Below are 25,710 nucleotides of genomic sequence, written 5' to 3' on the forward strand. Positions count from 1 at the left end.
TATGGAAATGAAAGGAGAAAGAACATTTCCTTCTATTACCAGGGAGTAGAAGAAACTCACCAGGCTAAGGTAGGCTGAGCTTTAATGGTTTTATGGAGAATAAAACCAGATTGATTTAAACACGTCCAGTGCAGTGTAAGTAAACAGAGCTTAGATTGTTCCCTTTTGAAGCAGCTAACATTTCTGTCCTTGTGCTGGCTGTAAACCCAATGGAGATGATGGGAAATGAAACCTGCTTCTCCTCTTGAATTTCTTATTTCCCATATCAGGCAGATACAGAAATACCAGGATGATTTGGTTGGTTATAGTGACTTGGGTCTTATATTAAGCATCTGCATGACTTGACATGGGTTGTCAAGGCACTGAGTGTCACTTTATGGAGATATTGGTGTGTTGAAACAGATCTGTCCTGTTCAGAGATGTTCCAGGCCAACCTTTAATGCTAAGGAGGATGAAAGAGGAAAGGATGCTTTACTCCACGTACCTTTCTTAGAGGATGCTTAAGTCTCAGCAGCTAAACTGATGTATGCAAAACCAAAGACTTATTTATTGTTCACATGCAAGTCATACGGTATTTTATCCTCTACTTACCTGAACAGAAGCATCAGGGCTTGGAGGAAGGTACGGAAATTATTGTGCCTATTAATGGAGGTTTCATCATCTAGAGCAATGTTCCCAAATACCTGCCACAAAAAACAGAAGTGCTTCAGGCCAAACACATCCTCATATGGGCATTGTCAATGAAGGAGAATCTAATGGAGCAGGAAGAAAAGGCAGGGAAATAATTTGTCCTTTTTTAAAGGATCTGAAAGTTAAAATCATTTCTGTGCTGAAGAGGGGTGTAAAAATGTGTTGTAGGGACTAAATGGGGACAAAACCAAGGTTAATTCGCTTCATCTTCACACGGACCCTTTCCAACACCAGCTCCATCCAGGCCAAGAGAACTTTCTCATTTCATATCAGGAAGGTGCAGAGCCTGAGCTGCTCCCTGCTCTCAGCCTCTTGACATGCCTGTTCTCAGAAGGGGCATGTTCTGCCCAAGGGAGACAGGGCTGCCCACCAATGCCTTGCAGATGCTGTGCTGTGGCTCCTGTAGCTGGTTTGCCTGCTCACCCTCTCCCTTTGTACACCCAGGGCCACTTTCAACACAAAACTTGGCAATAAGCATAGAAAAAGCGGCTTTTTTCCCCCCATTTCTGATGTACCTGACACCAGACAAGAGAAGCCTTTCCCTCTTAGTAAGTCAGTTATTGATCTTTCTGTGGAGGTAATAACCCATTCGCACCCTGAACCAGCGGGACAAAACCAGGCTGATTATGGTCAATATGAAAGCTCAACTTTTTACCTGCATGCCAATGATGGCATAGATGAAGAAGAGCATTGCAATGAGGAGACACACATAAGGCAAGGCCTGTGGAAAAGAAGGCAACATTAATGACAGCAGATGCAAACCTCAGCTGATAGCATTTAATTCCTGTGATTTCTGGCATTCTTCCTTCAGATGAAGGAACTAGGAAGATAACTGGGTGCTGAGGCACTGGCCCAGGGTGCCCAGAGAAGCTGTGGCTGCCCCATCCCTGGCAGTGTTCAAGGCCAGGTTGGACACAGGGGCTTGGAGCAAGCTGCTCCAGTGGAAGGGGTCCCTGCCCGTGGCAGGGGTTGGAGCTGGAGGAGCTGTAAGGTCCCTTCTGACCCAAACCAGGCTGGGATCCTGCGATTCTATGAATTCTGGCAGCCTTCAAAAGACAAACCCCTGGAGACAGGTACTCATCGATCACAAAACAGTCTGGGCTTTCCAAGGGCTCTCTGTACATCCCTGCAAGCAGATCAGCAGTAAGCAGGGAAAGCACATTCAGAAGTTCGGCAGCAAGCGCTGGAGCTACCGGCAAGCACTGACACTTTCTATGTATAATTGTAAGAACATTAATTTTTAATGACCTTGCTGTAAATTTAGTAGACAAGTTCCTGCTCTGAAACAGGCACAGATTGCAACCCCAGGAGAACAAGAAGACTGAGTTTTAGCTAGAAATCAGTGAAGGCTACAATGTAATGATGACAGTAACCAAGCTGAGAGTAACAGCTCCTTCCCACTCAGGCTAAATGAATGGGTAATTAATGCAGTGAAGTGTTTTCATTTCAGATTAAGTGATGTCCTCTTTGCACTGCATATGCCCCATAGCCAGAGATAAAACAGAAGCTGTAGAAGTGGGCTGCAAATGAGCTGAGAGCTGTTCAATCCCCAACTTTGGGGCATGTGGGCTCTTATTTAGCTCTGGAAAACAGCTAACACAAACCTAGGCGGAGGTTGAGAGCTAAACTGCTGTAAGGCAGTCATAGGAGGGTCTCCTTGTTCAGGAGTGCCATATCCAGCTGCAGACACCCCTGTGCCACAAGATAGTGCCGGCCACAAGATTCTGAGGGAAGGGCAGGGGTAAAGGAAACCAGGCAAAGCAACTGTCTCAACTTTAGAACAAACCCTTAGTTTTTAATCCTCCAAGTCACACAAACACAGCTCTGTGCTGTGCAGCTTCACAGTTCATAGCATCAAAATGCACTGCCTTAGGGTTCGCCTCTGTGAGATTCTACCAAGACTGAAACCTGGTGAAAGCAGTTTAACCTTGCACTTGCTGCAGCAAACAGCAGGCATGAAGGCACTTATCAATCATTTCCTTATGAAAATACTCAAGTCTCAAGACTTTGCCATGGGGATTTTGTAGAGTTTCAAGGGCAGCCTAAGCTTGCACACTTGCAAGTCTGCACCAGGAGCCATCCACCTTTCAGCCTCAGCTTCCAAACTGCTCCTCCCCTGTGGTATTCAGGGGATGTTCAATTTGTACTGATTTGTACTGATTTCAATTTGTAGCTGATTTGTACTGATGTCAGTACAAACCAATTAGCAATATCCCTCTAACTGCTTTGTAGAGGTGCAGATAAGCAGTTCCCTTTGCAAAGAGAAGCTCTTTGATACCCAGTGAAGGATGCTACAGACATGCCAAGCATCACTGTCTCCCCCTGTCTCTTCCCTGCCTCCCACATGCGTAACACCCACCTTAAATGACTGCACAAACGTCCAGAGCAAGATGCGGATAGTGTAACCCTGCCGGAGGAGCTTGATAAGCCTGGCTGCCCTGAAGAGCCGCAGGAAGCTGAGGTTGATGAAGTTGTCCTGCGGAAAGTAAAGGGTTTGTGTCCTTCAGAAATTAACGCGATTGGAAACCACAGCCCGCAAAAAAGAAATTAAAATTACCAGCTTCACGATCTAAGCAGCAAATCGGCCACCAGAAAACCTTCCAAAAGAAACATTCGTCAGTGCAGATCACTCCACATGCAGCAAGTATGAGAAAATCCCTCTCCACAAGAGCCCTCCCCTCTGCTACTGGGTCAATGATGGAAAAGGAAAAGGCCTTTTCACGCTGTCCATGGAGGGCTTATTTTCTTTGAGCAAGGCAGATTTTCTCCCCCTAAAGGCTCAGGGAGAGGCAATGGTGCCGTATTATCTTTTCATAAAGAATTAGGTTGTTTTGAAGTCTTGGTCAGTTCTTTTTCTACAATGAATTGAACTTAAGCCAAGACAGTTGCAAGGGACTGCGCATATAACCTCTACCGTAACAAAGAAAGGCATCGTCCAGTGAAGACTAAAACATCCTTGAAGGAATGAGGATGTTTTCTAACCTGGAGGTTTTAAAGGGTTATACAACATGTGACTGGACAGGCTCATCAAGGAGAAATGGCACCAGGAAGACAGTTTGGAAGATGGATCAATGGCAGCAAATCAATTGGGCAGATTGAGGGTTCAACAGCAGGAGGGGGCCTTAGGAACCCGCTGATTTTTTAGAGTAATATTAAACGTGCCTTTGCAGGTGGATCAAAGAACTGCTGGGTACAGATTCCCATTTCCATTGGGTTTGTATGATTCTCCCTACCCCACACCCCATTTTTATCTTTCCTTCAGGGAAAAGAGTTTTCTTGCCCAATGAGCTAATCTAGAGAGGGTTCTTTACAAACCAAAACATGCAAAAGCCAGATCCCTCTTGCCCTCCTATTTTAAGGAGATTAAAAAATCCCCCCTTTCCATACTAATTCCAATTTGCTTATTTATGAATCTCTGTTCGCAGCCACTTATTTGACTGAGTAAACTAAAGAGAAAGCATCCCACTTGAAACTATCGAGCAGTGGAGTGGAAAATATAATCATAAGGAGCTCCAGTTGGTAAAGACAAGCAAAAATAGTCTTTCCTTGTATTATTGCTTTACCAGGAGATACCCAGTCATACTGAAATGACCCACATTTCTTGCTCATTTGGCTACAGAGCTCGTGCTGAATTTGGGGGGGCTTGTTGGATCTATTCATTTATTTAAACGCCAGCTCAGTTTTGGGGGCATTAGCATCGCATTCCACCAATCCCAGAGTTCAAGAAATCAGTCTCAGGCATGCACTCGGTTTCTCTCATTTTAAAAACACAAGCAGCTCAGAGTTAGGCACAGACCGTATATCAGACTCAATCCTCAAATAAAGAGAAAAGAGAAAAGCACAGGTATGTTCAATGAAAGAGCAGACAACACTGAGCTCATTCAAGTCAGCAACAGAGTTCAGCTCCGGCAGGCAAAACACAAGCGAGGATTCCCCTGGGTTGTTCAAGGTCAGCAAAATAGGCACTAGAACTTCAACACTTGTCTCTTAGCATCAGTTTCTGGTTCATTTTTCACATCCCTTCACAAAATGCCAGCTCAACAGGTAAGGGTCATGTAAGACCCAGGGGCAGAGCTGGACCATGGTTAGATAACAAGGTACCATCACTAATCTGGTCCTTAGCAGCCTGTTTCCCCTGTGGCACTGGCTGATAGACCTCTGCAGAGCAGAGTCAACCAGTGCAGGGCAAAGGTTTAACCCAGAGCCCATTTAATGATGGAAGGTCTCCGCACTGGATCAGACCTTTTGTGTAATGTTCATGGCGCTTGGGCATCATGCTGCAAGTCTGACAAGTTACCTTCAGAGCAACACTCAAGCCAGACCCAAAGTGCCTTCAAGGAGCATGTGCAGGATCTGTCTGTCTATGAACCTGCCTTACCTCCCTTTTTCCTTGTTTTACTGAAGCTTAACAGGAAGAACATTGTTTTGTTCAGGCTTTGCTATAATCTCGTCATCACAGCTGACATGATGCTTAACATCAGCTTTGGTCTAGGCCGACTGCAAGGTCATACTTAGCCCAGGCTATCCCTGTGTTACATGCGGCATTATATAGGATAGTGTCCATATGTACGGTATGGAACGGGAGGCTCGAAACTCTGCACTTACATCTATAACTACCCACTCCCTGGGGTTTGGAGGGACAAACAGTCCATAACCTTTTCTTTCTTTCCCCAGGCCCTCCCTGACTCATACAGTGCCATTTCTTCAAGTGCAGCCAAAGCCTAGGCTCTGCTGGGAATCACTCACAACCCAGGAAAATCCAGTCACTAACATCTGCAGACTGATCGAAGGACTGTTCTCTGCGCTGTTCGTAGGGAGGCAAAGTTACACACGCTCGTGATGGATGGAAGGGCTCCACGTGTGTAACCCTCAGCACACCAGGTAGAAAACCCATCCTTCGACACCTCAGCTGTCCAGGCAGGTATTAGAACCACATGCAGTCAAAGGGGAAACTCCACATTGCAATATTTCTTGTATATAACAGCAATGTGCATCAATTTTCCTCCCACTTAGCCACCACATTACACACAGATGACCATCCTCTGGGTTATCAAGGTGTTGCTTTCCAGGTTTTCGTTTGCTTTGCTGTTGCACAGATGCTAAAGGCTGGCTGGTGCTCATGAGAAGCACCGTAGCTTTATGATTTTATGATCCACCTGAGGACTGGCAAATCATGTTTGAAAAACCTTTCCTCCTGGCCTGTCACTATTTTCCTTAAAGAGGGAGCTCTGGTACCAAAGGCCCACAGTCACCCACCAGGCTCTGGGGTGATGGGCACAGCCACAGCTTCCCCTGACCAGAGTATGACCAAAGCTCAGTTGAGCGATATCATTCCCTGAGCAAACTGCAAAGCAGGATGTAACAGATAAAGAACTGGCCTTGATTGTTGTCCCACCATGGGCTGAAAGCCCCTTTGCCCTGTCTTAGTGTGTTTTCCCTGCTGAAAAGACATGAAGATTAGGGTATACAATCATTGCTCAGATCTGTTCTTCAGCAGCAGAGTGGTTTCCTCCGTGCTGTGTCCACCATCCACAGGGATGAGGAACAAGCTCCATTCTGTACACTAGTGGCAAAGCACCAGCTCAGTAACATTTTGGATCTTGAAACCTGCAGCAGGAATATGAGGGGTTTGTGCTGTGGCTGGACAAGCTCTGCAGGATGTAGTAGGAGGTTCCATTACGCCGCAATGAATTTGGGAGAATTTGAGCTGCTCATCCCTGCTTCTTTGTCCAGCCCTGTTGCAGAACACAACCACCCCTTGGGCTTGAAAATTCAGTTTTCTGTCCTCAAAATGAAAGGCTCACCCAAAGTCACAAAGAGCTGTGGGGAAGAGGAATCCAACCAAGCCAAGAATGGGATCACTCAGGAAGCTTTGGCAGTTGTCTTCATCCGGCATCACCAAGAATTAACTTATTGTGCTAAGGAACTAATCTAGAGGAAATGGCTGTGTTCCCATTTAAATGTCCCAAATCAGTAATGAAGAGGAGATTCTGAATCTTGCACAGGGTCTTGGCTTCCTCTGAAACTTTAGGAAAGCCTTGCTGATTTTAAAAGGCTGAAGATGTTTGCCACACTGGTCTGTGTCTTGGGGACACTGCAGTTATAGGCATATCATATTGTGTCCTTTCATGCTGAGCCAGAAGTGATTTTGTGTGTGATGCCCAGATCTCTCCTCATTCCCTCCTATCTTTAAACTCTGGTGATTCTGCTGCAGTCACTGTATGCTCCCATCATCAGCAGTGGAAGGAAGAAGGCAGCTCCAGAGGACAGCTTGGTGCTCCAAAGATCCGTCTTGGATGCTGAGTGATAGAGGGATCCCGGACCTGCACACATGACCAGAGAGACCGCAATCCTAACAAACCTTGAGATGAGCATTTAAATCTTTAACAGCAACAAGGCCAAAAGTTGGCCAAACAGAAATCAGCTGATTTTTTCCAGCACTTTTCCCCTGTGTGCAGCTGATGCCAGAGCACTCGTCTGTGCTGCCTGCACCAGGGGTGCAGAAGATGAAGTGTCCGAAGACATTCTCTCAGCTCCCACGCATCTGTAACAGCTCCAATTCTCAGATTGTGCTAGGCTTATTTTAACCTACACATTGTCATCTTTTTCTGTGCTACTTCCTAGCAGACAATTCCCTTCCGTGACCCTCCAGGAAGCACACACAGAGGGTATTTGCAGTCTGCCATAAAGATTTGCTCTGCTTTACTTCTTAACAGCAACTGTGCAACAGGAAGACCAGACATTAACAGAGATCCAAGAGCTGTTGTCAGGTAGCCAAGCAAGTAGTTTTGATAAGCTTATGGTCTCGTTTGTGTTATTAACCATAGCCAAGACAATTATCTGTATTTTTTAGATTGTATTTTTCCTTATTCATTCCATTTTGCTTAATTTATGATTTTCAAAGACAAAGGCCAGTATTGCCAAAGGCATCTTTAGAGCCAGACACTAAATTCCCAGTGGGATCTGGTTGCCAGTGCTTTTCGGCCCTGTTCATAACAGGGCTTCTGCATTTTACTTTAGATCTTTGCTTTTGCATCCAGGGACTCTGTGTCCACTGTGGTGGCAAAATGCTTCTATATGCTGGTATCACAAAGAGTTTTCAAAGTCCCTCTTTCCTATGAGTTCTCTTTTGATTTGAGAGAAGTAAGTCTGTAACCACTCCAATCATTTGTTTTGCCTTACCTTACAGTGTAAACCATGGGCTTAAAGTACCTGTAAGGCATCTCTCTGAAAGGTAGTGCTTCCCTTTGCAGAAAGCTCAATGCATCTCACCATGAAAGAAAACCAGTTTCTGAGAGCTGAATTTGGTTCCACCGCTCACAAAAGGTAGGGTTTTCCAGCCAGCCAATCTTCTGTACTCCAGGTCATCCCAGCAGCATCCTTCCCTCCTATTCTCATTCAATTTTCCACCAAAATAAAGCAAGTGTCAGTTTCCCCTTTATCATTGCCAGGTGTAACAAAGAGCAGAGAACAGGCTATTGGTAACTGCATTTGCCTCACGTCACCAATTAGCCAAGGGGAAGAAGATGCAGGACAGAAGCCAGTTTTGAGGCACGCTGCAGTGAGGCTTTTTTTCACCAGTGCAATCGGAAATCTCATCAAAAACGAGTCAAATTAAAGAAAAACGAGAGAAAATAAAAGCAGAGAATTTAAAGAATTGCTTAAATTCAATGAAACCAACCGTGTCCTATATGTGATGTTGTCATGGATGGGGATTTTGCAAGGTTATTTACAAATTTATTGGGTTTTTTTGAGCAGCAGGTGCACAACATACAGACGGAGACATGGTTTTCGCATTGTATGTTGATTGGATGGCGTGATTCAGCAGGTAGATAAGGAAAATAAAGAACAAAACAGGAAACAAAAAGAGAAAATGAGTAATCAGGACAAGCAAAAAAGGAAACTCTGAAAATTTCACTGGAAAAGAAACTGTTGGGGTTTTAGGGGGTGTTATTTTGTGGTAGTTATATAAATCAAAAAATGCTTCAAACCAAAACAGGTTCTGGATCCTAAAGGGTAACACAGACAGTGCAGTAGATATTTGCATTTCACTTTGTAATGCAAATTGGGAGGCAATTCACAAACACTTCTCAGGATGGTTTTTGTATTTCCAGGCATAGAAATAGATGTCAGTTTGCTATATGCCCATTTGGACACCTCCTCCTTGGTGCCCCCTGTTATACCTCAGTCACTGAGAGGATAAAAAACTGACATATGTGTTTTTGCCTAAGGAAATAAAAAAATATATATACATATTCCACTGCATTCACAAAGTAAATTACATATGACATGACTAGAAAATCAAAATAAAGCAGTTAATCAACATGTCTTTTCCTTTTATCTTTACTTTTCAGAGGGTTAAAATACCCATGTAGCACAGCTGGTGGAAGCAGAGGTGAGACTGCCCAGGTGAGCAGGTTCATTTACCTTATAGCTGGAAAAGATAGTCATGGAGAAAAGCGGTGCTCCTGTAACTACATGTGAACCTCATCTTGAAGTTATACCCAGATAACGTCCTCTCTCTGTAGGGAACTGCAGTTGTGAATGCCCCATCCCTGGCAGTGTTCAAGGCCAGGTTGGACACAGGGGCTTGGAGCAAGCTGCTCTAGTGGAAGGTGTCCCTGCCCGTGGCAGGGGTTGGAATTGGATGGTCTTAAGGTCCTTTCCAAGCCAAACCAGGCTGGGATTCTGTGATCCTTGGGTGGTTGTTACAGGCACAGAAGCATCAAGTTCACATTGTGGGGGTCACCTGAGCGGGTGACCTCCACTTCTCAGCCTGGGTGAATGGGGAATAATGGGGCTGAATGCTCACGGAAGGACTAATGGGGGGGTGCCACTCAGCTATCCCCATGGTTGCTTGCTAGCCGAGGAGAGGCTGGAGCAGAGGGAGGCAAAGGGACAAGAGGGCATCCTCTGCTGTGGACAGAACTCTGAGTTGCGACAAGAAAAGACCTGTTCTCCACTTTGTTTGATTGTGAACTGAGCCAGGAAGCTGATGAAATGGGGTTCAGCACTAGCTACTGTGTTTTGTGCAGCGTCAGTCTTCATCCCGACTCTTAGTTACTCCTCTGCCCTACCTGGAAATCTAACGGGCAAGAAGAGTTTGAGCAGAGGCTGTGGGATTGAAGACTTGAGGCCACACACCTGATCTGTGCTCTGTGACTGAGGCACTCACCGGCTTGGCCCTGCCTTGATCCCTGCTGTTTGCAAACAGTTTATTCACTGTCATTGCATCAGGTTTTCCAACCCCTTTCTGCATTTTTTAATAGGTTCTAAATACCAGAAGTATGTAAGTGACTTAGGTGCACCTCTAGTTCAGCAAAATAGCAAGTTATATGTTACAAAGATGGATTAAAGCGTAACTCTTCCAGAATATCCATGTATTGTGCCACTTCCCAGGTGGCAAAACAGTCCTGGATTTTCCCAGGCAACTTTGGGACTTCTTGGGTTTGCCTGATGCACTGTGGGTCAGAATAACGCATGCTACGACCTATTATGGAGCCAACAAAAGAGAACCAGAGCAGAGTGCTGGATGCTTCTGCTGGTTTTCCACCCTATGTGCCCCAAGAGAAAACACATGGAAAGGAGATGTGATAGCTATATGGAAAAGTTGAAGAAGGGGAAGACTTAAAGATGTCAGTGGCCTGAGACAGAGGACCAAGAGGTCAGGGGCTGGAGTGGTACTGGGGAACATATGGCTTTTATGTTTAAGACATGTTTGTGAGCAGCTTTGTATTGTACAGACTGCCAGGGAAAGATGTTAAATTACATTAGAAAGCTCTCTCAAAGGTTTGACTTAAAGGATCTAGGATTCCCAAACCAAAAGCCTCACCATTACTACCTGGGAGGATAATGGAAAGGAGAATAGGTGGTTGGGAGCTTAACACTACTCGAGTTTACTGACTGGTTTTAGAGGTAATTCATACTGCTCTTCAAAGGCATCCCCAAATTGCTGCTGCCTTTGGTGTTGGAAACCAGAGACGTTACTGCCAAGCAGAGAACAGGCAACACTGATCCTGCTCTCTGCCTGCTGACTAGCTGTACAAAGCAGGATTTTAACAAGAAGCATGTGGGCTTGGTGTTGTGAAGGAGACATCTTCCTAAAGGAGAAGATACCAACGTCTGAGAGACCATAGGCTCCCTTACCACGTGCAAGTTGGCTGTGATGCTTCTTCCCAGTCAAAGGAGGGGTGGAAGAGAAGCATCAGCCTCTGTTTGTAGCTGACTTGCAAAGGTTTTCACCGAGTTTCAAACCAAGGCAAAAGTTTGGGGACCTGAGACTGGCAAGAAAGTGTGTCCCATGGAAGGGAGTGGGAAAAAGCATCAGTGCAAGGATTCTGACACTCAAAGAAGTGGTGGTTAGACTTTGTGTTTGATCTGAGCCACTTTACCCTGGCTGTAAGCTGTGCATTGAGAGCAAAAGGTAATCCAAAACCTACATGATAGGATTAACCAACCATTAAATGAGCACCATTCATGTGGGGATTAAAACTGGGGGGGGGGGGGGGGGAGAGTGGTTTTTTGTACCAAAGAGGATAGATTATAGCGAATTTTGTTGGAAACAGTAGCATGGTCTTCACCACCAGCTGAATGTCCTGTAAAGAAGTCTGGGAGCATAGTTCTCAGCACACACCAAACAGATCTATAAGCAAATCCCAGGGACTGAGAAAAAAGATATTATGGTAAAGTTCAAATTCATCACATCGAGATACAGCATCCTCAGCTAAAACATGCACTGGGAATGGGGAGGAGCAATTCATAGAATGGGTAGCACCAGGTTGTCAAGGCTTGAGTGAGACATTTGCTACCCGCATGGAAAAATCCTCTTGAATTTAATGGCAAGTTTGTACACTTCGTGTCATCTGCAGGCCACATTAGCAGGGGAACAGCAGCCAGTGCACGGCTGGTCAGAAAACCCTCTGGTGAAGTTGTTTGAATCGTTGCCTCACAAAGCTTTTGTGCACAGAACAGAAATGCACCAAACACACAGTCCAGGCTGATGAGTTTCTGGCTCTTTCTGTGTTCCCATCACCCCTCGCCTTCTTGCTCCTCTTATCACCTTCATTCTGCCTCGTGACCAAGACTGGGTAGGAGCCCCAAGGGGACAGACGTGTCTGTGTGCCCTGCAAAGCACCTCACACTATAAACCAGCGGTCTTCAACAGAACCCTTTTAATCTTTTCCCTCTGTTAAATTCAACAGGATTTTTCCATTAATAGGTAAAAATGGCTCAGAGTTAGAGCCATGTGCTGAACAAGAAAGAAAGGCTGCTTTCTGACAGGGTCACTAGCACTGTCGTGCTCATCAGAGCTTTTGCATGAGAGTCTTTGGGGCTGTGCTTGTCTCCATGGAAAGAGTAGAGCTAATGGAACCAGGCTGCCAGGTCACCCAAAGACGTCATCACACACTGAGTCCCAGAGGCAGCTCTAGGGAATAAGGCTGGTAGGGAGAAGGTGCAATGTCTTGACAGGGTACAGCTTTGTTTGTAAATGAAGCAAATTGAGCAAAGTGTACTTACCGCAATCTCTGTTACTAAAATATCAGTAATACTTCCCAACACTGTTACAAAATCAAAGACATTCCAGGCATCTCGGAAATAATTCTGCCAAATGAAAACACAAAGGGGACAGAGGGGATCCAGGGGTTATTTTTCTCTTTGCAACACAGGGGTTTTTAAATGCACATCATGAAATACAAGCATTTCACATAGAGAGGAATCAGTTGAAAGTAAATGAGGAAGGCACATACCAGCACACCAAAGGCAATGATCTTCAGCACACATTCCATTGAAAACATGGATGTAAACACAATATTCAGGCATTTCAACATTTCTTCGTATGCTTCTGGAGCATCATAGAACTAAACCAGGATGGAAGAAAGGCTGTTACTGGAGGATCACTTACAGAATAAAAGCTTCCTCACTGACCTGTCTGACTGCAGGACTCCTGCTAATTTTAGTGCTAGATCTTGTGCTTACTTTAAGCAAGACCTGGGGACACAACACAGTTACTCATGCCACTCCAGAAGCACACTGTTGCCTCCGTGCTATCCTAATGGGGCAGCTGGAGAAGAGCCCCAGGGCTGGAGGACTGTTGCTGGCATACATCTCCCTGTAAGCACAACATGGACCAGGGCGAGAAAAGGCATTTTCAAAACCAGAGGACAAGAACAGAGCTGTGATTTTTCCAGAAGACCCCGAGAATATGGTGACCCCTTGACTGTGAAGATACTCTAAGCTAGACAAGAGGTAGGAGGGCAGATCATCCACAATATCCAGCCACCTGCATCTTTCCTCCTAAGCACTGTGGATCACATCCCAGAAGCCTGACACTGCTGCAAATTGTAGCCATTCTCCTGGCATGGCTGGATTTTGAGCATCCTCAAGTGACTCTACTCTGCAGCTGGAAGCCCAGGTTGAGCTGGGAGCTCAGGACCAGCAGATCCCAGTTCCTATCCCACTGGTCACATACTGAAGGGGCTATGAGCCAAAACAGTGCTGAGTGGCAGAAATCCCATTCTCAATATCTCATCACAACAAAATCACCTCCCTTTGGGGACCGAGGCATCAAAACATGATCACAAGGCATTTGAAAATGGCACCAGGCAGATGAGAAGGGGTAGTTGTTCCTGCTGATCATCCCCCAGCTCTTAGATCAAGATTACAAAGCCTCTCCAGCAAACACCACATTCACTCACCCAGACTCGCAAAGATTCAGGAAGAGCCCACTAACCTTCATCATGAGGACAATGGTATTGAGTGCAATCATGACCATGATAAAATACTCAAAGGGAGGGGACACCACAAATTTCCACATCTTGTACTGAAAAGATTGCTTGTTCTGAGGCATGTAGCGGGTCAGTGGCTTGGCACTTATGGCGAAGTCTATGCAGGCCCTCTACAAAACAAAAAGGGGATGAAAAGAAAACAGAAAAGGGCTGACAGCCTTCATCAGTCGAGATACCAGACTGGGAGAGTGAGCAGAGCATTTAGTGGACGATGGTATTTCTAAGTGTTTCTCACATACGATGTGAGTACTGATGACTACTGTAAAATGCAGCCCAAGATGCCCAGATAGTGATAACTTTTAGCCATTTGCTAAAATATTAAACCCCCAAACACCCCTATGGTCTTCTGCAATCCTAGGAGACAGTTTTCCATCACAACCCAGCTCCTGGTAGGTCCTACTTAGGGAAAGGAGTCTTAAATGCACAGGCTCACTTCAGAAAACACTGCCAGTTCCTCTTGATGTGCAATTGTAGAAAGCAGAGGATTGGTAAAGATGTTATTTGTGCTTAAAAACTATTGGGAAATTCAGGTATGTTCTCACACAGAGCAAAATCTCTGTAGCTAATAACATTTCATAGAATGTGAACTGAACTTTACCTACAAATTATCCAACAAATATCACTGTTTGAAACCTCAAAGACCCCCTTAGTTGCCGATTCCTGTTCACATTATTATAAGCATAACACTAGTTAAAAATTGATTTCTACCTACAAGAACATTTAATTCTGGAGCATTTTCTCAGCTTGGATTTAGGTAAGAATTCATAAGTTACTGCAAAAATACTTTCTGCTCAGTTTAAGAATAACAAGAGTAAAACACCTCTAAATATTCTGCTTTATTTTGGACAAATAGACAAACAATGCACTAAATAACAACTGATTAATAAGTCATCTCTTTTCATCAACAGTCAGGTTCCAGTTTCAAAATAAATGAAAAGAGATGGGTTTTCGTACAACAGGTCATTGAGGCTGTGGCACCCCAGACAAAGGATGTTGCAGATGCTAAACATCTGCATGGGTTTGGGAGGAAACAGCACATCCATCAAAGAGAGATACACTAAATAAATCCATGTCCAATTTGGGATGTTCCTGAGCCTCATATGTTCTTGTCCTGGTCTTACACTATTCCCAAGGCACCTGCTTTTGGCTGCTCTCAGGACATCATCTCAGCCAGGCACAAAACCAGCCTGGTGAGAGGAGCTTTCCTTTAGGAGTTGTAGAAACTATAGTTCAGTTTGGTTTCTGATGACTGGCTTCTAAAAGGCCGAAGATTTACCTCCTTTCACACCTACATGCTTGAGCTAACACGCAAGTCTACCTTCACTGTGAAGCAGAGGTGCAGTTCAGAGGGACGTGTGATAGTGCTTGCTAATGTGCGGGACTGGGGGCTCTACCTGGTTTTGTGCAGAAGCTGAAACAGTCTGTATTTGGTCTGTACACCATACCCCCTCAGATAATGACTGCTCCAAAGCCCCCTAAGGCATGGGAGGGATGAGGAGTGGGTTTGCACTGGAATCGTGGTGCTCTGAGCCCCCAGATTCAGAAGACACGGGTACCTCATTTTTCTCAAGGCTGCACTCTGACATCACTTTATCTCCTTGCTCTTGGAAGGTGATGATGATTAACGCCACAAAGATGTTCACAAAGAAAAAAGGGAAGACAACAAAATACACCACGTAAAAGATAGACATTTCCATTCGGTAGCCAGGGCTGGGGCCCTGTTCCTCGTAGGTGGCATCCACCGAGTGCTTCAGCACACTGCAATCAAGCGCAAAGAGAGAAGAAAAGTCAATGAAACCAGCGTGAAGCACCAATGACACCTTGATAGCCACTCAATGGCCTTCACTCATGTGAAGGGTGTTCCCCATATGCTCAGGTCAAACTCATTCCCATCATTATGGCTGGGAAGAAGTTGTCCTTGAGGATATTTTTAGGGAAACCCTTTCTGTTTTCACCATTCGGTCAGAATGATGGAGATTTGCTGGGTACAGATCCATTTATCCCCCTTGGCCAAGGGGAGAGGATACAGTTAGATCTCGCTTCTCTTTTCGGATCAACAGGGATGAAAAGTAAGGGTGGGAAAAGAAATGCAGGGATTATCTCTGAGTAGGGGAACACACTGAGGGACTGGAAAAAGAAGACTGGTGCTGTGTGCTTTATTTTTTATCTTACAAAACAGTTGAACATGAAGGACAGAGAAGTCCTGCCATGGAGAAACCCTGACCATGATTTGTACTCCATGTTTCACAGCAGAAAAGTGTGCCAAAATAAAGTCATATGCTGAACAGTAAATGTAACTTTGGTACAGTCAGTAACTTTGGGACAGTCATACCCAGCATACTTTCAGCATAGGTCACAATACCTTTTCCCCCTCTTTTTCTTACATTTCCATTGTCAATTGGTACACTTCAGGAAGGTGTGCAAGTCCAAAACACTGGAGCAAGCAAGCTACTAAGTACTGAATACCGCCTAAGCATCCCTCTGCAAGCTCAGAGGAATGGCAAGGAAAGCGCAGAGCCCTGCTGCTGATTCACTCAATAATCACACAAGGGGAAATAAAAGCTTAGCTGGGAGAAGACTGTTCTTATTACACAGGTCACCGCTGCTTACGTGTCCTTCAGAGCTGTGGAAAGATACCGTTACCTCCATGATCACTGACCCTGGAGCCCTGTGTACTCACGTTGGCCACCCTTCTCCTGTGGAGACAGTGAAGAGCGTGAGCAGAGCCCAGAGCACGTTGTCGTAGTGGAACTCATACTTTTTCCATTCCCTGGGCTGTGCCTCCACCTCATTTTTTTCATAATCGAGGTACTGACCCCTAGGAAAAAGCAGCAATTCAGATTGAGAGAATTAAAGCAAATCAGCCGCTTCATCTGACTCACGGAGGATCATGGAAAAGCCCCAGGAGCAGAGTCCAGCTGTGCTATGTATTAAAGACAAATAAAGAGATAGCCCCGAGGGTTGTAACAGAAGGGCTTATTCAAGGCATTTTGAGCCACAGAAACTGGACTGGGGTCTAAAAATGAAAGAAATAGTAATCACGGCATTCATTCATTAAGCAAAGCCAGCAATTAAGAGCATGCTGACCCCAAATTGTCTGACCCACAGAAAACTGTGCTGCTCGATAGGGAGAAGTCTCTGGTTCCTACTTCTGGACTGGATCTGTCCTTATGGTCTAAGGAACCTGGCATCTGCAGAGTTCCCCTCCAGCCTACAACGTACATTCTTCTGTAACTTCACATTTCTCTCTGTAATTTCACATTCCTTTCTGTAATGTATTCGTCTGCTGTATTGCAAACAAGAGCTGCAGCAACAGTCTCCACAGCTATTGCATACATGGATGTGGTCCCACCAGGGATGTGTCCTGCACTTGTCAGGCAGCAGAAGAGGGGTAATGAAGGCAGACATGGGCAGTGCTGAGGATGTGGTTTGAGCACCAAGAAAAAAGGCAAGTGAGAAAGATGCATGTTGTGGTAATACACTGTGACAGTCTGCTGCAAAGGACAAAACAGGACAGGGCTTTTAAGATATTCAAGTACTGTCCCCTTTTCCAGCTAATTAAGAGCACTCTAACTTCCTGCCAACTCACTTCTGGTTATTCATTCATTCTGCTTTTCTAGTTCATATGAGCCCAAAGAATCAAGGCAGCAAGTAGAAAGGAGTCACACCATCTCTTCAAAAACCCCTTAGCGTAAAATCACACCTAGCCCTTACTGGGGAAGCATCCTGCTCCCCTGCATCATTAAGCATCTGCTAGATCAGAGCCAAGAATGATGCAGCTGTTGAAACAACAAAAGGAAGAGTTCACCTCTAGGGTAATTGTGCTGAAGCATTGCTCTTACTTACAGGAGATTCACCAAGCTCAGCAGATACCCAACTGAAGCTCTGGGGCAGTCAGGGAGCTGCTGCTGCCAAAGCTAAATGGGGATACCCCTGCAGACCCTGCCCCCAGCCATACCTGCAGTCCTTCTCCAGCTCCTTTGACTCATCAGTGCAGTAGAAGAACCTGCCTTTGAAGAGCTGCACAGCAATGACAGCAAAAATGAACATGAAGAGCATGTAAACGATGAGGATATTGAGGACATTCTTCAGGGAATTCACTACGCAGTCAAAGACAGCCTGGGGATGGAGGAGAACAAAGTTAAAGGGTTGAAAGGAAGGAGAAGTGCATCTAGTATCTTGGCATCTGGTATCTAATTGCACCCAGGGGTAATGACCCAACCTACAACCCATGGGTGTCTTTATGGATTCGCACACCAAGTGTTTAACCAAGAGTCATGCTTCAGCTGTGAGAAATAACACCACAAGCCTCTTACATCTCCTGCTTTCTTGGTGAGTTCGACTGTGCCACTCAATTGTCTGGTGCTGCCCATAAAGTTTAAAGACAATCACAGCTCATTCAGTTGCATTAATCTTAAGCAAAAGTGTCCCATCCCTGGCAGAGTTCAAGGCCAGGTTGGACGGGGCTTGAAGCAACCTGTTCTAGTGTTGGTGTCCCTGCCCGTGGCAGGGGGTTGGAACTGGATGAGCATTAAAGTCCCTTCCAACCCAAACCAGGCCATGGAAGTCACAGAATCACAGACAATTATGAAATGTGAAATGTACTTCAGTTTAATTTACTCCCACTTACCAGACAAGTAAAACCTCATCAAATACGTTACTTGTTGACCATTACTTGAACTGTTGAATAATAAGGACAATATGCCAGATACAAACCAAATCCTTCAAATAACATTTCTCTTATGAACTGCCTTTCAAAACAAAGTGACTAATCCAGTCAGCATATGTCACTTCTGAACTCCCTGCAACGAACTTCTCAAATACATTTATGGTGTGGTTATTAGTCACTGATTCATTGTCATTTGTAGTTTAATTTTAGTCTGAGATGTTTGTCATAATAACAGAAATGGAGCAGTTTTACTGCCCGAGCATGGGGTTTGTACAATACTGCTCCTGTCTCTCTGAATGGAAGTGAATAATTCACAAAATTGTATTCCTGATGCTACCCAGAAATCCTGATTTAAAACACTGGAAATATCTCTAAATCTCCCCATTAATCTTATTGATTATTGCATACAAGACAATGCTCAGGAAAAAAATTAATTACAGAATTGTGAAGACTTTTAGTCATAGAAATGTCCAGATTGGAGAAGCCCTCTAAGCTCATCCAGTCCAACCATTCCCCAGCACTGCCAAGGCCACCACTAACCCATGGCACTGAGGCCTCGTCTCCACGCTGTGTGAACACTTGCAGGGACAGTGCCTGCAGCCCTGCCCTGGGCAGCCTGTTCCAATGCCTGAGCACCCTCTGGGGCAGGAATTGTTCCTCAGCTCCATCTAAACCTGCCCTGGTGCAGCTTGAGGCCGGTTCCTCTTGTCCCATCCCTTGTTCCTTGGGAGCAGAGCCCAGCCCCTCCTGGCTCCATCCTCCTGTCAGGCACTTGTAGGGAGCGATCAGGTCCCCCCTGAGCCTTCTCTTCTCCAGACTGAACCCCCCAGGTCCCTCATCCCTTCCCCATCACACTGTGCTCCAGGCCCTGCACCAGCTCCAGTGCCCTTCTCTGGCCCCGCTCCAGCACCTCAATGTCTTTCTTGTAGTGAGGGGCCCAGAACTGAACACAGTTCAGTTCACAAACCATATGAATATGACTTCTGCTTCACATAAAGAGTTTTGAATGCTTCTCTAGAAGTGGTAAAATTACTCTGTAAAACTGCTTGAGAATAAGGAAGACATTCAATAAAAAGCATTCAGCACCCTGAGCTACTGTTGACTGGTTTATGACTTAAAAGCTGTACATTTCAAACTTCTAAACAACTAAAGACCATTTTCTACATTGTTCAACTTTACTCTTCCTTATCTATTGAGGTAAATATAGTATGCATAAAACCACATAAAATCAAAATTATTAAAATGTGAATTTTGGGTAAGGACAAAAGCAAATCTATAGAACAGCTGATCCTGATTTTTATGTGCCACTATGCAGCACCAGGATTTGTCAGACATAGTTTCACCATTGCAAATGCACCCATCGGTTTTTTCCCCATCTCTCACAGAAAAGAGCATGCAAGCAGTGATGCCACATGAAGATGTTCTCCAATAGGTATTCAAGAGTTGCAGAAATTGAATTGAATCTTGTAGCTCCCTCCATTCTCTGCTTCCAGGGGCTGGCTGTATCTCAAAGCCTTTGTGAAATGGTGTTGAATAAGTAACCACAGGCCATTACTTTAATTCTACTTTATAACATAGTATCCTAGAGATGAAAGGGTGCTGCTGCAAAACCCTGTGTTATATATCCTTTAACAGAAAAGATGAACAGAGTTAAAGTCCTCATACAGCAATGACACTTCTCTTTAGACGGACTGTGGATTATCTTGCAATATTCATGTGAAGTTCTCTAGGGAAAGCCAAACCCTCCAAAATCTGTTTTCTCCTGTATCATTACTAAAAGCATCACACTCATGAACTGTAATTCAATTTATTTGCTTTTTTTTTCTTTTTCCTTTTTTTAGAAGTTTGATTTTAATGTGGGTTCACAATAATTCATAATATTGCACACAGTGCTTGCGAAAGAAACAAGTGTTTGACATTTGCTAAACATCTGCATGGCTATTTTTATAAATCTGGCAAAGAGATTAATTGCAATGAAATGAAAGGAACAGAAATAACTTGGAATAAGTTTAGTCCATCAGCTTCCCCTCAGATCAGTTGTAAACCTCCAGAGAAGGAAAGCTTTGTGGTTATTCTCTAACCTTTAGTTTTGGCAGCCGTTTAATGGTCTTCAGCGGTCTTAGGACTCGCAGAACTCGCAGTGACTTGATTGTGTTGATGTCCTTGCCTTTGGTTCCTCTGCAAGGGATAAAAGGCACAAGAACAAGAGAGGGAATAGTTTGGTCGTCAGGTCATTAACTACAGCATCTATAGGTTCCCCGTGTGGTTTTGGTTGTGGAATTGATTTGGTCTGGGGGGGTTTTGCAGGTTCTGGTTGCCATCCTCACCACAAATGCAGACTGTCCTAGTGAGGACCGCAGACGAACGCCTGCTTGAGATGTGTTCATCACCTCACAGGAGGAAGGCTGTGGACAGGACATGGTCCCTGCGGCATTCAGCCACACGTGCTCTCCAGCTTTCACCCCCTTCCCAGCTACTCACCGAGCATCACCCAGGAACTGGTCACCTTCCTGCCCCAAATTCCCACCCAGCCAATGGGAAGAGCCAGGGCAGCAGCAACACTTGGCTGCAGCCACCAGGAGAAGAGGCTCAGTGCATCCATCCCAGCCTCAGGCAGGAGACGTGGGAAAGTCACACTTGGCTCTCCTGCCTCCAAGGCACCTGGGTGAGGCAGCAGGATGTTCCTCTGTGTCCTTCTGGGGACGCTGTGTCTAGACAAGCAAACAGCGACCAGAAGGAAGTGGAGACTTCATGGTGAGGGACAGAGCTCTCCTGGTGACCAGAGCTGCTCCATGCTCATAACCTCATCCTCGAGTCTCTGTTAGAAGACATGCTACCAAACCCATGCGGAAACATGTAACATGACAGCATATTACATGCCTGGAACAGTGCTAGGGAACTTCCCACTTACACATGCAGGTGCTGTAAGTCACATTTTGGCTTTAGTTTTTGTTAAACATGAGTGCAAGACTTGAGACCGTTCCTCTTGTTACCATTGAGAGGTTTTTAGGGGAAGGACAGAGTTCCTTTCCTCATGCACTTCCATGGTAAAATAAAAAGGACATGGTTATATCTTCTTCCAACCCAACCACAAAACAATAACATTGCCCTTCGTTTCTTATGGAGTGAAAAATGGATGAAAATCTTTAACAGAGTTTTAATCATGACTAGAGGTTTGGGTCTGAGACTGTATTGAGGTAACACAGGTGTGAATGAATAACACGTGGAATAGATGCTGATATACCTATTCTATGCTCTTCCAGTTTGCTAAACCTTCCTCTTCTCCAACAGCAAAGTGATAGTAACCCAAGAGACTCACAGGAGGTGAGCAGGTAGTGGACCACGAAGCTTTCCCCACCCTTCTATCAGCCAGCCCTGTGCACAATGCTAAGGGATAAGCACCAAGAGTGGAAGAAACCATCTAGTTCTATGGCTGGCTGACCTTGCTCAGCCCCAGAAGGTGCCCTTTTGCAATTTATCTACTTCTAAAAGACTAATAACTCACTCAGTGCTAATACTGTGCTACTCAAAACTTGCACTGGATCTGAATCTGCAACCTGGAAACACACATTCTTGTCTCCAATCTGGTCTCTTTCTCCAGTTACCAGTCACTGCACTTGGCCTGAAATGCAATAAGCAGTGAAACACAAGGAATTTTTGGAGGGCCGTGGTCTGCATCCCCATGACTTAGACATAGAACACAAGCCGCCTTTGCACATGATTTAATAGGAATGGAGGGTGGGGGAAACAGGATGGCGATTTACCTGTTCTCTCCCTATCTCATCTTTCAGGGCTGCTTCAGAACCATTTTAATCATGCCTGACTGCTGGCACAGCTGTAAATCCAGGTGATTGAGCTGATGCTCATGGAGTTACAGGACTGATTTTATGCCACAAAGTAACTATTATATATTTAAAAGAAATAATTTTTCATTCTTATTACAGACCCTTTAATCTGATTGAGATGCTGCAGACACAGCTTTTACTGGCTTTCTCTTCAGGTTTCAGCACAAATGAAGATCTGGCCCATGTTTGGCTTTGTCAACTTGCTTTCACAGAATCACAGAATCCCGAGGGTTGGAAGGGACCTCAAAAGATCATCTAGTCCCACTCCCCTGCAAGAGCAGGGTAACCTCGAGTACATCACACAGGAACCAGTTCCTAGCAAGCAATGATTCTGCATGAGCACTGCAGCCACCTCCTTGTCACCATAGCCTCCAGCTGAGCTGCCCAGACTGAAGCTCACCTAATCCTCAGGCAGCTGTGTCAGATCTTCAGCAATACCCTGGCTGCAAAACCATCTGTTCAGCCTCTTGAGGAGGACATTTGGTGGCAGGAGGGAAGGAGAAGGGGAAATAGGTAACCGGGAAGGAGATGCCACCTAGCATGGCCAGCCAGGCTGTGCCCATGGCTGACAGTCACCCAGCACACGTCCATCAACTTGGCTGCCCTCCTGTCCCTTCACTCTCTGGAAGGCCAAGGAAATTGCTTGGGTTTCTCCATGCTTCCCAGCCATTTGGAGTTCAACTACATGAGGAAGCCAGGGAAGAGAGGGTGAAGAGGTGGGAACAAAGAGAAGTAGAGGTGGGAACAAAGAGAAGTAGAGGTGAGAGAAGAGTGAAGGGTTAAGGGGCATGTGGTTGGGGCAGCAGGAGAAAAAAAAGAGGTGGGATACCTTGGCTAGAGCTGTATTCAATTCTTGATCATTTGTGGCCATGTTTCTGGTTTGCAGGTTAACACACAGAGCCCCAGCTTAACAGCACAGCACTGGCAGGTAGCAACTGAGCTCGTAAACCTCAAGAGTCATCATCTGGGTTCAAACAGAACCACAGAATATTTTGCATGATGTCTTCCAGTGCTTCTGATTCCAGGAAACCTAAATACCTATCTTCTATACTGCCATGCATCTGTGCTAAATAACAACTGGACTAGTAAGGCCTCCTGGAAAGGAACTTCAAGACAAGAACAGAGATGCTTCTTGGCTCCGAAGGAGCAAGCTCAAGTCTCACAGGGTTGGCTCCAAGCCTGAAGCAACAACCTCTGTGGGCTTAATATATCTAGGAAAGATAAACAGACCCACTGGGGACTAATGGATAGGTGGGACAGAGCAAATCCTCCCTCCTGGGTCTATGAGAGAAGCTGTTTTTCCTTCATAAGGGGAAGCACGTGGATGACTGCACTGAGAGCCTGGAGGTGAACAGCAAACAGCTCTGGTTTTACTAAATTCCTTCTGCCTGAATGAAGGTCATGAGGAAGGGTTGATTTGTTATTTTTCCCCCTTTCAGGCACCTAAGCAAATAAAGAACACAACCAGTTAAATGTTAATGGGATTTATGATCTCGGTCACATATTGATCCTGAGAAATCATTCTGATTTCTTGCCACAGTGAGATTCCTCTATAGCAGAACCTAACACTGAGATTTCTTCTAGAGGACTAGTACTCTGAACTGTAGGGATGCAAATGGCATTTTAATTAAATGGATCTTCTGCAGCTACTCGAACCTATCACATAAAACCTTAAGGGTTGTTTTCAGTGTTTTTAGGAACCCTTCTACCAATACTGATTTATACACCACTCTAAGACAAAGCCAGATGTTCCATGAAATAAAAGGTCCAGATGGAACTAGGATTCAGTCAAAGGGTGTATTCAAGCACACATTTGACCAGAATATTTCTCACAACAGAAATACATCACTCTGAAAGGAACAAGATCTTAGATGACTGCAGAATAACAACTGCAAAATTCAGAAGAGCCTCAGAAGAGATAAAGACAGACAGCAAACAGGAGCCCAGTGGCTTAAAACAAGAGAACACCACAAAGAAATAAATTGCAGTAGGCCAGTTCTGGTTTTGGAGGGGGCAGTTTGCTGCTACTTCAAACATTAAAAATATTTTAAAAGAGCTTGACACAGCCTTTTTTTTTTTCCTTTAATAAATAAAAGATCCTTTCCAAAATTAATAGCTCTTTAAAATGGGAGCTTCTTGTTCCTATTGCTCCTGCCAGCACCTCTGATTTCACGTGACATGGGTGTCACAGACTCATGCCATCAAATATTCGGAGTCAGGTGGAGTCACAACCTTGTGCGATTGCCTGAGATCCCCAGGGCAGAACATGCATTCATAGAATCATAGAATGGTTTGGGTTGGAAGGGACCTTCAAAGCTCATCTATTCCAACCCGCTGCCATGAGCAGGGACATCTTTAACTACGTCAAGTTGCCCAGAACCACATCCAGCCTGGCCTGGAATGTCTCCAGGAATGGAGCATCCACCACCTTTCTGGGCAACCCGCTTTAGTTAAGACCATCACCCCTTGTTGTACTGCAACAGGCTCTGATAAAAAGCCTCTCCCCATCTTTCTTATAAGCCCCTTTTAAGTGCTGAGAGGCCACAATAAGGTCTCCCCAGAGAGAGACCTCCAGGCTGAACAATCCCAACCCTCTTGGCCTTAAATTCCTCCACCAAAGACTAAGTGAGGTCACACAACTCTGCCCAAGCACAAAGCCACCCTCTTCCAGGGTTTAAATGATCTGGTTTCCTAGGTAGAACAAAGAAACAAGTGCTCAGTTTCCTGGTCCACATCCTTGTGTTCATTTCATTGCATCTCTGACTTATCTGTTACAGAGGAGCCAACCCAGCTCCTGCCCTGCTTGGAACCACAGCATGAGAAGACGCAGCTCCTCCTCCTCTTCAATCCCCAAAGCAAATCTGTGCTGTACTGCACCAACACCACCACTTACACCTCCTTTCAGATGGTTAAACACAACTTTTGCTACCTCCTCCTTTACATATTGCCCCTGATAACCTCTCAAAGAGCTCTCTACACTCTGTTTTCACGTCAAAGACTGTTTGCCAATGTCAGAGGATGACAGCCTGAATCCCAACTGAGTCACACTGCCCAGATTGCACAGAATTAGTGCTGAAGCTTCTAGCACTGTTAATGCAGTTTAGAGATGCAGTCTTCTAAGAATACAATTGCTTCTTTAAACCTCATTATTAGGATTTTCCTGAATTGCAAGCTCCCATATTAACAATGCCCCCACTAAGCCATCCCCTCAAATCTTTTCTGTACAATATATCTGCTTATCATGGTTTCTGACTGTCTGGTCTAATTTGCTTTCTAGTCTGCTTCTATCCTCTGCTTCAGGAAAATTAGGATGAATGAGGTTTGTTAAGGGGAAATACATTTCACTGAATAATGAGTAATAAAGGCACAAAGGAGTCGATGCAATGGGTGTAACATGGTTCGTTTCCACAGTGGTAAGCGTGTGTACACACGGTTGACAGGCATAACAGTGCAGCAAGAGACAGGAATAACATATTACCCCATGAAACTCCTAGAGAGAGATTCCAGCAAGAAGAAGACAAAGAAAGAGCAGAGTCAATGACAAACAGAAAGGTAAAGCTATACAGTGCCCCGCATGCACATAGAGATATGGGCTGCCAGATATTCCCATCCCCTGTCCCACACCCACCAACTCCACCTTCATCAAAACAAGCAAGGAAGCAACAAGTTGGTTGTACAGGCTATTGCCACACATCCCCCATGGTGCATCAGCCCTTTATCT

The 25,710-nt window shown here is 45.0% G+C and overlaps 1 protein-coding gene across 1 annotated transcript in view; it reads right to left on the minus strand.

The window, feature by feature from the left end:
* The window catches only part of LOC308227697 (voltage-dependent N-type calcium channel subunit alpha-1B-like), a gene marked incomplete at both ends in the record, with an annotated part of 292,188 nt that overhangs the window by 34,172 nt on the left and 232,306 nt on the right, over positions 1-25,710 (minus strand). Inside the window, 10 exons of the mRNA XM_080630487.1 lie at positions 592-683; positions 1,346-1,411; positions 3,050-3,166; positions 12,208-12,291; positions 12,438-12,548; positions 13,421-13,585; positions 15,032-15,233; positions 16,156-16,293; positions 17,434-17,594; positions 20,226-20,322. Of these exons, the coding sequence (XP_080486613.1) occupies positions 592-683; positions 1,346-1,411; positions 3,050-3,166; positions 12,208-12,291; positions 12,438-12,548; positions 13,421-13,585; positions 15,032-15,233; positions 16,156-16,293; positions 17,434-17,594; positions 20,226-20,322 (1,233 nt within the window). The remainder of the gene's footprint in view (positions 1-591; positions 684-1,345; positions 1,412-3,049; positions 3,167-12,207; positions 12,292-12,437; positions 12,549-13,420; positions 13,586-15,031; positions 15,234-16,155; positions 16,294-17,433; positions 17,595-20,225; positions 20,323-25,710) is intronic.

This window comes from Psittacula echo (genome assembly GCF_963264785.1).
Source record: "Psittacula echo genome assembly, chromosome: 16".
Taxonomy (NCBI): Eukaryota; Metazoa; Chordata; class Aves; order Psittaciformes; family Psittacidae; genus Psittacula; species Psittacula echo.